At 38.2% G+C, this 13,056-nt stretch overlaps 1 protein-coding gene across 2 annotated transcripts in view; it reads left to right on the forward strand.

Annotated features, from left to right (window-relative positions):
* The first annotated feature begins 275 nt into the window (after positions 1–275).
* Positions 276–13,056, forward strand: part of HERPUD2 (HERPUD family member 2) — a 38,162-nt gene continuing 25,381 nt past the window's right edge. The window contains exons 1-2 of one of the 2 annotated variants that reach the window (XM_012777559.3): positions 276–640; positions 837–1,273. In XM_012777559.3, coding sequence (XP_012633013.1) covers positions 1,127–1,273 — 147 coding nt within the window. In that variant the 5' untranslated portion in view covers positions 276–640; positions 837–1,126. Of the gene's footprint in view, positions 641–836; positions 1,274–1,304; positions 3,543–13,056 lie in introns of those variants that run through there. The other variant, XM_076006313.1, reaches the window with a different exon arrangement.

Below are 13,056 nucleotides of genomic sequence, written 5' to 3' on the forward strand. Positions count from 1 at the left end.
GCAGACTACTTTTGGGACGCTGAAACGCTTCCTTAATCTTCAGGCTGTGGTCAAGACATGGTATGCTTGCGCCAGCTAAGCTAATGGCAAGGCCTCCACGTGGCTGGGGGCCGAGGCCGAGCGAACGGCAGGCCCGGCAGGCTCCAAAGCGCCCGACGGCCTCTGGCTAACGCGGAACCCGGCAGCCGCTGACCCGGGCACACCGGAGGGCGGCTGCGACGCTGGCCGGCCACGCGCAGGGGCGTGCCGCGCGTGACGCACTTCCGCCCTGCGCCTTCCGGCTTAAAGGGGACCCAGACCCTCCTCGCAACAACAACAAAACCACCGCGCTTGCGGCTGGAGCCCCGGCTCCCGTCCCCGCCCTTCTGCCACCTGCCGACGCCTCGGCCGCGCCCGGCTGGTGCCTGCTCTGCGCTGCCGGGCCCGAGGGGTCAGGCGGAGAGCCGGGCCGCGCCCTTCGGCCAACTTCTCTCACTGCCAGCCGCGCCGCCTCGCGAGACCCAGGGCTGGGCCGCGCTCGTGGCCGCCGCGCAGCAGGAAGGGAGCGGCCGCAGGGGGGAACGCCCGGCCGAACTGTGCGGCCGGCGGCCCTGCCTGCGCGCGGAGGGCGGCGGTGGCGGGCCCAGCTGCCTTCTTTCAGGTACCCGCCCCCGGCTGTCCGCCCTGAGCCACCCAACTTCTTCCCCGGCCCGCGCAGCGGGGCGGTCGCGTAGGGGCCTTGTTGCGTTTCAGCTTGGGGGTCGCGGCGGGGGCGGGGCGGTGACCGCGGCGGTCTTGTCCTTACCCTCCCAACCTCCCTTCTCTTCGCTTACTCTTTCCCCCGCCTCCTTCTACAGTCCGGAGCCCGGCGGAGCCCGGACCTGGCGGGGAGAACTGCATCCACGGCCCAGCACCCAGACGCCACCGCTGCTGCCGCCGCCGCCGCCGCCGCCGTCGCCGCCACCGCCTCTGTCCATCCTTGGTACTGGCAATGGCCTTCTTATCGCCCGATGCACTTGTGACTGATCTGGACACGGAATACTAAGAACTCACTTCTGTCCTCATCCCATTCGCGCCGGCGGTAACCACCTCGGTTCCTTTGGGTTTAACTGCTGCTCCTCTTGACTCCGTCCGACTTTGGGGCACCATGGACCAAAGTGGGATGGAGATTCCTGTGACCCTCATCATTAAAGCACCGAATCAGAAATACAGTGACCAGACTATTAGCTGCTTCTTGAACTGGACCGTGGGGAAACTAAAAATGCATCTATCTAACGTATACCCTAGCAAACCAGTAAGTGTGTAAAAAAGCTGGGTGCAACTGCTCTGACCAGCTTTTCGTGCCATGTACCTTCCTTCTCCCTGTTTCTCCCCTCCCGTCTTGAATCAAATAGGTCTCCCTTTGGTAGACTGCGAAGTATTTTGAGTTCTGAGGTTGTGGGTGTCTCCTGAGTTTCCTAACCATCATTAATATCTTCCTGATAAGGTTCAGTTAATTAGGAAGAGTATGCAGAAATATCAAGAGACATAAGAATTGGCAGGCACGGAAAGGACACCATTTTCCTTGGACTTAAAGTCATCAACTTAATATGGGAATGACAGGTGCATCTCAGAAAAAAAGATAAAAGAAGCACTACAACCCATATTAGACTTTTATTGCATAATAGACTAAAATCCCATTTAACTCTCAACAGTTGGTGCAGAAGTTTGAATAGAAATTGAAAATAATTTTTCTTTCTTGGAAATTTAAGTATGTGACCCCTATAAAAATTATACTCTCAAGACTACTATATAGGCCGGTAGTGGTGGCTCATGCCTGTAATCCTAGCACTCTGGGAGGTGAAGGCCGGAGGATCGCTCAAGGTTAAAAGTTCGAGACCAGCCTGAGCAAGAGCGAGACCCTCATCTCTACTAAAAATAGAATTTTAAGTTTTTATATACGTATATTTTTAAAAACCCCAAAACTACAATATATGTTTCAAGAAGCAAAGAGTTAAAGGTGTGGGTTCACTTTCTTCTGACACTACTACTTCCACATTTTTCTCCTGTAGAGGATACATGGACATTTCTTTAGAAGAGAACAGTCCTTCCATCCCCCACCATTTGGTCCATCTTTTTATTCCTTTCATATGGCCACATGTAGATCATTGTGTCAGTGTTTTCCATTTACCTGGATATTGCAAAGATAATAAAATACAGACTGTACAGCTCCATTTGTCCCCAAAGTCAGATTTGAAAGGACATGGTTGGTAATTAAGAAGTCTTGGAATAGTTTAGAAGAGAAGAGAAATGTTTTATAAAGTACTGTGTACAAAAGTGAGGCTTTCACATTCTCCATTACATACATTTTTTTATTCTTTTTTTTCTTTTTTGAGACAAGATCTCTCTCTGTTGCCCAGGCTGGAGTACAGTGGCATCATTATAACTCACTGTAACCCCAAACTCTTAGGTTCAAGCAGTCCTCCTGCTTCAGCCTCCCAAGTATTGTAGTTTGGGCTATAGGTGCATGCCACCACACATGGCTAATTTTTCTATGTTTCATGGAGCAGTAGGGTCTCGCTATGTTGCTCAGGCTAGTCTTGAACTGTTGGCCTCAAGTCTCCTAAAGTGCTAGCCACCACACCTGGCTAAATTTTTCTTCTTGAATAAATAGTGTTCAGTTACTAAACCTTTTGTTTAAATAATGAAGAGGCTTGGATTTTAGGGTGATAAATATTTTTCTCATCAAACTTCAGATGGATCCTTTGGAAGGCAACTATGCTCTTTAGGCTTCACACTTGTTTTATGCACCTAAGTAAGAAAGACATTTAATCTGTATCAAGATATTTGTGAATTAAGACTGTTTCAGTGTTGCAATATTAAGTTAGGTTTTTAGTTTTCTAGAATAACTACAGAACTAGGGCAGTTATTGCAAAAACAGGTGGTTTAGAAAAACAACTTAGATGGCATTAGCTGTGTTTGTCAGTACTTTGATAAATATTTTTAGTAGGGGGAAAAAAGCCCTGAATATGTAAGTACTTGGAACAAACTAGTTGGAGCTCTCATTTATTCAAACATTTTATTTGGAAGTTAAAATTTATAGAGAGAGTAACAATTTGAAAATTTCTCCTTTACAAAAGATTTCCTGTTGCATATGCTTAGTTTTACACATTTTTGAAGTGAAAAATAGCTTTTCAAAGTGGTCAAAATTAAAATTCATAGACTTCTCTAGTACCACCCAAATACCATTTGTAAGTACTTTCTTGAACGTATATACTTATGTGAGATCTTTGTTTATATTATTAAACCAAAAGGAACTGGTCTGCAGTATGTAGACCAACAGTTACCACTTTTCTAAAACTTTTTTTTTTTAAGCTGCCTTATCTGCCCCAGGGGAAGCCTGTTTTGGCAGGAGTTCTGCCTATGCAGTGCTAATCACTAGTGGAGGACTGTTAGTCAGCTATTTGAGGACAAGATCAGTTGCAGAACTTCTCTCCTCCTTCTGAGCTGCCTACTTCTTGTAGACACACTGCAGACACTTTTGGAGACTATACCAAATACTGTGCAGTCTATTAATGACCTCTGTAAGTTTTCTTCAAGTGAATTGTAATGTCTAAAGTTCTTTTCTAGGATAATGAGAGTGGGTGGAGCCTAGGGCTGGGGAGTTCATGTATTTATTGTCATAGAATTTTGCCGAAAACTTTGTATAGTTATGAGATTTTTCAGGTTTATGTTCTGATTTATTTATCCTGTAAGAATTGATTTGAAGCATCACAGTTGCTGAGCAGCTGTTTAATGATAACCCAAAGCCATAGGTAGTCCACAACATAGGAATTTGAGTCCTAAAAGTTTATTTTGTGAGGTTGTTATTTAGAATTCAGAACAGTTTTCTTTTAGCAGTATTACAAAAGAAGAAGTTTAGGTTCTTATGACCACCCATGGTTGTTACTTAACACCGATACTGTGTGTGTTTTTCAAGTGCTATTTGGTGTTTAATGGGGATCATTTCTTGTGCCCATTTCTTGCACATCTGCCTGATGAACGTGGGTGGGCTTGGAAGCAGAGTAGGGCTCCAGTGCCTTGTAGGAGCAGGAGTTCCCCAGTAAGAAGTAGAAAAGTCAACACTGCTCTAATTGGATCTGATGGGTCAAGGGTAGGTGGAGGGCCTTGGTCCCTGTGGGCAGTGGCTCCTAGGAAAATAAATGGGAGCTGGTGGAGGAGGGAAAATGGAGATTTGAAGTTGTCCTTTTAGGATCCCTGCAAGGGTAGGTCACATGTCTACATGCTGTTAGTGGAGTTTTGGCTAAACTCTCAAAGTCTTAAGATCTTAAGATCTAGCTTTATGGTCAGATATTGATTTGACTTAATCACAGATAGTTGTCCTGTGGATATTTAAAGTTCAACTTTCCCTCCCCCAATAAACTGACAACAATTGTATCTCTCCCCACCTAAAGCACACTTTCTTGGGCTTCATTTATTTATTTAACTAGTATTTTATTGACTGGTATTTGAATATCTCTGGTTAGTATGAAGATGATGTTAAGAGTCCTTTGCTGTTATGAAACTCGGATCTAGTGGGGGATGCAGACATGTAAGTAAATGGCTATACTATTATGTTACTGGTGTTGTACAGGAGGGATGTGCTGTGTGCTGTAGGAGCACAGGGAACGGTTAACTCTGGAGTAGGGATTAGGGGAATGTGTAGCCTTCAAGAAAAGGTTCACAGGGACATTTGCATTTTTGTAAAGAGTCAATAACAGTTTTAAGCAGACAAGATGAGCCAGAATCATCATCAGATATCTTTTTTTTTCTTTACTATTTTTTTTTTTTTTTTTTTTGAGACAGAGTCTCGCTTTGTTGCCCAGGCTAGAGTGAGTGCCGTGGCGTCAGCCTAGCTCACAGCAACCTCAAACTCCTGGGCTCGAGTGATCCTTCTGCCTCAGCCTCCCGGGTAGCTGGGACTACAGGCATGCGCCACCATGCCCGGCTAATTTTTTATACATATATCAGTTGGCCAATTAATTTCTTTCTATTTATAGTAGAGATGGGGTCTCGCTCTTGCTCAGGCTGGTTTCGAACTCCTGACCTTGAGCAATCCGCCCGCCTCGGCCTCCCAAGAGCTAGGATTACAGGCGTGAGCCACAGCGCCCGGCCTTCTTTACTATTTTTTTAGAGTTAATGTTTGCACTGAGTAATATACTACTAAGTAAAAAGGTTTTAGATCCTCACTGGGTTATGAAGGGAGAAGTATTTTCTAGTTAGGAGTTTAGACAGTTGCCATATTTATGAAACTGTTCACAAAGTGGTCATTAAAAACCTCAGGTGTGGAATTGAGCACTTTTGGAGTATAGCTAACTTTGAATAGTATTGATAATTGGTTTAGGACTTGATTTAGGAACTGGGAAGTGCTCCAGTTCATGTTGATAACTGGATAGTTATGAATGTTTTTCTAACATGACATTTGTTGTCACTTCATGACTTTAGTTTTTCAGATACTGAAATTGTGTGAAATAGTGTGAAATAATTGTTAAATTTTGGTAATTGTTATTAGGTGGTAAAGATACCTGATGAGAAGGCCACTTTTACTTGGTTTTCAGACGTTGATCTGAGTTTAGACTTAGTTGTCAGAGATGTAACTATCAAAGTGGTTGAACTTGTTATCTAGTAGAATGGATTATCCCAGGGAAAACTTAAAAAATACGTATCTAAATCCAATGAGGCACCTTTCTCATTATCTTCTCTTACTGTCCTCATATAAAACATTAACTAAAATGGATCTGACTTACCCTGAATTCAATTTTGAAGGCATATCTTTCTGGCCCTTGGCTCCCATTTCAGTCTTGGGGTCAAAATGCCTCTTGCTTGTGTCCCTCAGTTCTAGGTAGATTTCCTCTGTCCCTAAAGTAGTCACTTTCTTTACTTTGGTCTTTTAGGCAGGTTTGTGCTGCCAAATTATTCCTTTATTCTCAGATTCTGTTAGAATTAAAGAAGCAAGAATAGAACCAGTTGTATAGGTTCTATTCTGAGAATATAACATTCCTTATCCAGATTGCCAGAAGGAAGTCTTACTTTCATAATCAGTGGAAATAGCTTCTAATAAATCATTTGAAATTTATCTTTTTTTTCATTTTTGTAATTCCCTCTTAGCCATGTCAGTTTTAAAACCTGATAGTTTAACCAACTTGGAACTGTTGTTTCAAAGGGGCTATAATCCCTACACATAAATTTTAATTTTGTTTTATAAGACTACTATCTTCTAAAATTTTAACAAATGTTAGGCTTTTGTATCACCTAGCAATATAATTCAAATTTTTAAAACCCTTTTTGAGCAAAGGGTACTCTTAAATTAAATGTGAAGGTTGATAAAAAACAGACTAAGAGTTTGAGTGACTACTGACTAAAATTTGTTTTATTAATGTTCTTTGTAAGTCTTCTAATGTCTTTATGGAAAATAACAATACTATGAAGGTAATGCTTTGTTTAATTATGCATCAGTGCTTTTTAAAATAGGATTTTTTTTTAGAACTGTTTCTCTTCTTAATATAAATACTAGTTTGATTATATAGAACGCTTTTATTCAACTGCTGATTTTATACTAACATTTACTAAGTGGTAGCCATGTGTACCAGGCAATACCATTTGATAAACTTTATCACATTTATTACTTGTATACACATTATGATGTAAGGTTTCTTATTAACTCTATTTTACAGATGAGGAAACTGAGGCTTAATGCTTTTTTTTTGCCTAAGGTCATAGAACTCTTAAGTAGTTGAATTGGAATTTGAACCCAGGTTGGTCTGACTTGGAAGCTTAACCATCACCACATGCGTTGTATATGATGGCTGTGTATAATGAGATGAAGAAAGGCATTTAAGAACATGGCCAATTCAGTTATATATTTGTAAACTAAAAAGAACCAATCAATATAAAAAGAGGTATATATGTTTAGATGGTTTGTTGTCTAAAAGCTAACACAAATGGATGAATAGATAACATAGCCTTATTACTGTGCTAACACCTAACAGCTTAGTGTGTGGTTATTTCTGTTTATTCTGATAAATTATAGGGAATATATGGGAACACAACATCCTAAGACTGCAAAACACGTTGCTTTGCTCCATCTTTTCAGTCTACTAGTTTTTATGAAATATAGCAGTTGAATACTTTGGCATTCTCTGTTGCATATCAGGTGTATATCTGGTATGTGAGTGACCTGTGGACACAGCTAAACGGGAAATGCCTTTTTGGAATTCCAGAGAATATTACTCTTTAAGCTTCCATAAGCTAGTTTTGCTTATTGTTAGCTGCAAAGAGATAAGGGGTAGAGGCAGTTTGGATAACTGCTTCCATTTACAGCGTTTCTCAGGGTTGTGGGGCTTTAGATTGGGTGAATTTAATGGGAGATGGAAAGGAGATGTGTACCAGTACAAATCCACAGAATTCGTTTCCCACAGAAACAATATTTCATGTACCTTCTGCAATTCAGGTCAACTATTTAATACTTGTTGAACTCTGTATAAGTACTGAAATGTTAATAGTTACTACTTTCAGAGGACTTGGATTATAGTTCTTTGAACTTACTTGTAGGATGAAGATTGTTTTACTGAGCTATTAATATGCTAGATATTTTAAACTTAAAAATCTGTATTTTAAAATTAGCATATGGAAATTGATTATGCTGAATTTGGATACACTAGGAACATGATTTTTAAGCCATAATTATGAGAGACCCATTTAGTTCTTGACATAAAAAAATTAACCTTTTGATACTAACTAGGTGACTTTCTTAAAATATAAGTGTTGTTGGCTTTGTAAACTCATCTGTCAGACTCTTGTGAATACTTTAAATGTATTAGTGATGTATAGTATATTATCTGCTTTTGATATCTGGTTAAATATTAAAGGGTCAGACACTTCAGATAATGGTATTTATGTAATCCTTTTAGAAAGAAAAAAATCTCTTCAGATTTGAATTTATTTTGCATATTATGCCAGTCAGTGAGCTTTCTTCATCTTGGTTTTTAGCAGTGTCTGTTAAGTGAGTTAGAGAGCTTTTCTTGGCCAGCTGGTTAAGCAGTTGTTTGGATAGTTCTGTCTTTGGGCTACTCAGAGTACTATCAGGATGTTTCTACCTCGTTCTTCATCTAAATACTTAGCTGACTGTGTTCTGCAATATATGACCAAGCTTTGTCTAGGATGATGCAGTGGAGGTAATGAAAGGAGTGTACATGATAGGATTTGCTGACTATTGGATGAAGGAGTGAGCACCCACCCGGAAGAACAGAACAGTGGTGGTGGTAACAATGATGGTCAATTATATCTTACCAGTAAACCTTTTAATTGACAATTTAATTAGTACTTTTAGATTTGCTAATCCTGAATCTTCTGATTCTTACATTTAAAGGGTATCATGTAATTTTTTTAACATTGAGAGACAAATCAGTTTTTATTGTGTTAAGCTACTGAGATCTTGGGGTTTGTTATAGTGGCTATTGTACTTACCCTAATTAATAAAGAAGTAGATTTTTCAATCAAGGTAAAAGATAGTGTTATTAGCAGGTCTGGATGAATGAGAGTATATCAGTTTTACAAGTTAAATTTAATTTGAATTTCCATCTCAAATCTGTACTTTTCCTAATGCTGTAGCTTACAATACCAAAATAACTACTTGAAAATTCAGTTGATTATTGTCATTTGTTATCATGTCTAACAAATAGTAAATTCACTGGTATTTGAAAAGGCATTTGTTTTTAGTAACAAAATTTTCCAAGTCTCACTTATTACCTAATTTAAGCACATGAGAAATTTATTTTTCTCTGTTTTTAATCACAGTATAATTAAAGAATTCCCTTTCCTTTTAAAACTTCAGATTATCTGAAGGTATTTGAATATTCAAATGAAAATAATGTGACTTTTCTTATAGAGTTATAATTCACATACTGTAGAATTTGCTCTTTTAAAGTGTACAAGTCATTGGTTTGTAGTATTTCAGAGTTGTGTAGTCCATTATTGCTATCTAATAATTCTAGAACATTTTCATCACCCCAAAAAGAAACCTTGTACCTATTAGCAGTCACTTTTCATTCTTTCTTTCCCCAGCTCATGGTAATCACTAATCTACTCACTGTCTCTAATGATTTGCCTATTCTGGACATTCATATAAATAGAATCATAGTTATATGGCCTTTTATGTGTGATGTCTTTCACTTAGCATAATGTTTACAAGGTTCACCTATGTTATAGCATGTGTCAGGGCTTCATTCCTTTCTAAAGGCCAAATTATATTCCATTAAATTTATGTATATTTTGTTTTTCCATTTATCAGTTGCTAGACATTTGTGTTATTTCTACTTTTTGACTATTATGAATAATGCTATGAACATTCTTGTGTAAGTTTTTGTATAACATATTTTCAGTTTTCTTTAGTTTATACCTAGGAATGGAATTGAATATATACTGTGTCACAGGATAACTCTTATGTTTAACTTTCTGAGGAACTGCGAAACTGTTTTCCACAGTGGCTGTACCATTTTACTTTCCTACCGGCACTGTATAAGGGTTCCAATTTTTATGCATCCTTGACTTGTTTTTGCTTTATGTATTTTGGGGGATATCATACAATTGTGTTTTATTTTTGTGTTCTGCTTTTCTGAGGATTGATATTTCCTTGCTGTGAAAAGATAAAATAATTTATTTGAAGTTGACCACTAATTTTGAGAAAAATACTAAAATATTAACATGATTGCTCCTTCATCATAATCTGCTAATATCAGTACCACATGTAGAAATGAATCAGATGAATTTCACACCAGCAAGTGTTTTAAATTAGTTTTGTGATTCATAGACTAGATGTTTTATTTTCATTCTTATGATTATATGTAAAATAACTGATAAAACAAACTTCAAATGAGTTGGCTCTTCCAAATCTGTGTAAAACTTTTTGGACTTATTAACACTTTACTTAACAAATTTGCATTTAGCATCTACTTTGTCAGGCACAGTGCTGGGCTCTGGGAATGCAGTAATGAACAAGTTGTACAGATTCTTTGTTCTTGGCACTTACATTCTATTTAGGGGGGAAAATACATGTCAACATAATCACAGATTGTGGTTTGTGTTATGAAGTAAGTAAACAGGATGTGTGAAAGGGAATACTGTACTGTAATTTTGTTAGGGAAGACCTGGCTGAGGAGGTCATTTTTGAGCTAAGATCTAAAAGATAATTAAGAACCAGCTATGCAAGAGCTGGGATAGAATACTGCAGGCAGAGGGTGTCTGGGTTGGGAAAGAGCTTGGGGATCTAAGTGAATGCTAGCTTGGCTAGTGAGTGAGGAGGAAAGAGTATTATCAGAGGAGATTGGAGTGAGACAGAAGCCAGGTCTGGCAATGGTAAGGAATTAGAATTAAATCCAATGTAGTGGATTTAAATTCAATGTACATCTATCAATAGAGAGTGGATTTAGGTTTTTAAAAGATCACTCTAGCTGCTAACTGTAGAACAAAAACGTGAAAACCACGTAAGGGGCTCTTGTAGAAGCCCAGGCTGGAAATGATGGTTTAGATTAGGGTAATGGCAGTGCAGATAGAAAGAAGTAGATTGATCTGAGGGGGATTTTTGGAGATAGAGTATCTAGGATTTGCCGATGCTTAGATATGGGAGGCAAGATGAGAGAGAGAAAATTGAGGATAATGCCCAAGTTTTTTTGTTTAAATAACTGGGGACAGGTTGTTAGGGGATAGGGAAGAAGTAAGAGGAAAGATTTAGGGAATTGTGAATTGAGATCCATTGTAGATATTTTAACTTTGAGTTGGCCGATAAGACATCTAAAGTGTCAGATGTCATAGCATTTGGATACATGGATCTGAGTCTAAGAGAGAGAGAGAGGCCTTGGATAGTGAGACAAATTTGCAACTAATCTGAAGAACCCTAGCTTTTAGAATTGGGTAGAAACTTTAGCAAAGGACCTGGAGGGGCAAAGACCAGTGATATGAATGAAATGTGAACATGCCTCCTAATAATTTTTCTAAGCCCTCAGCCCTCTTTCAGAGGTGCAAATGGTGAAGGCTGTGGTGTCTTTCCTTTTTGCAAATGTTCCAACTTTTTGCTGGGTGCTATTGATATTTTCCTCATCCTGCTGAGGGACTTGCTTAGCTACTGCCCACCCTTTCGTTCAGTAGGTATGGGCTTTAAAAGAAGGATTTGGGGTTAAGAGATTACCAGTCTCTCTCTGGGCTATGAGTAATACTACTTTAGTCAGCCATATTTTGGGTTAAATACAATATGTGCTAACTTTTAAATTTAATAATTATTTGCATGTTTTTCTTAAACTGGGACCCCTAGTTTTGGGACTAGGAGTTCTTAAAATCTTTCATTTTGAGTTTTTGTCTTGATATAAGAATTACCATTATTGATAATCTGGTTGATTACTTTCTAGCTGACTGTCATGAAATTTCAGTACTTGTGTTTTTAACTAAATGATCTTCCTAAATATGTTTAACTTGTGTTGCAAAGTTTTGCAAGCTTGGGCTTCTGGAAACTGTGGAGTCTTTGTTTGACTGACAATGGTTATTGTTTCTATGAAAAAAAATTTTTTAAAGCTGCCTATTAACAAATTATGGGAGTAAACTTTTTAAGTTGGATTGCCAATGTACTCAATTTATATATGTTAGTCCCAAATACTGAGTTTTCTAGCATATTTTTTCTCTATATTGTTTAGAAGTGATACTTGTATCTGATTACTTCCATTACTATTACAGCTTAAAAGGAAAATGGGGATAATCTATGTAGACAGCAGATAATATATAGATATATTTAGAAGTAATTGGCAAACACTACAACCTTTCACTAAAACTCTGAAGTTAAATAACTTATGTTTTGGATATAGATTTCTTTTTACCAACATCAAAGTATTTTCTCTCTGTAGAGTAGGTAAAATAGTTAAAATATTTCCTTTTGTTATTTATAAATGTCATTTTAAACCAAGGCTTGAAAGTTGTTCTCGTGTGGATGGAGACTTTCTTTTTTAGTCATTAAAAGTGATAGCCATTGCACCTTTAACCAAACCTATATTAGCAGCCTCCTGATCATGGTTTTGTACATAAAGGAACATACATAATCTGCTGTTAGTCATATAACTTTTTAGTACTTGCACAGAATCTCATTAGATCTTCATTGAACTGCATGATGTAGGAGTAGTAGTAGTTACTAGAAATTGGCACCTAGTGTTCATTGAATTCTCATTAGACATTGTGCTCTGTTCTAAGAGGTTTATGTGCATTTCGATTGTTACAAAAATTCAACCATGTGAGATAGAGAGTATTATTGCCCTCATTTTACAGATGAGACAATTGAAGCATAGAGTTGGTGGGATCTTGTGCAAGTATCTTAACATCTCCTCACCTGTATGTGCCATATTCTTATTTAAGTCCAACTCTTCCACACATGACCCCATCCTTATTAGCTACTCAAGAATATTGCTCTTGAAATCGTGTTTTTTTCTCCTGCATCATCAGTTTTTTCCTTTCCACTGGATTATTCCTATTGGCATACAAACATGTTATTTCTCTCTTCTTAAAAAAAAACAAAAAAAAAACTCAAACACAAAATAAAACAACAAAAAAACCTCTTGATCTCACTTTCCTTCTAGCTGTTGTCCTGTTTCTTTTCTTCCTGTTAGTGCAAAACTCCTCATCAGTTGTATATATTAACTTTGTCTAACTGTATTCTTCCTTTTCTCTTGAATACATTCCAATTTGGTTTTTACCCTGCCACGCCACCAAGATTGCTTTTATCAACATCACTAGTGATCTTGTTGTAGGATGTTGTGGGGAAATACAGAGATAAATAGAATAAAATGAAGGAAGGACACTATGCTTAATAACAAAAGCCTGGAAACATTCAAATATTCATTAATAAATTGTATTACTTCCATATAATGAAGCATTATGCATTTGTCAAAAAGAATGGAGAAGATATCTTTATACTGCTAGGGTATATGAAGTGTGAAAACAAGGTGCAGGAGAGTATAGTGTACTACCTTTTATATAAGAAAAGAAGGAAAACAGTGTGTTATATTGTTAAAAAGAAATGAAAGG

The sequence above is a fragment of the Microcebus murinus genome, chromosome 9, assembly GCF_040939455.1.
Source record: "Microcebus murinus isolate Inina chromosome 9, M.murinus_Inina_mat1.0, whole genome shotgun sequence".
NCBI lineage: Eukaryota > Metazoa > Chordata > Mammalia > Primates > Cheirogaleidae > Microcebus > Microcebus murinus.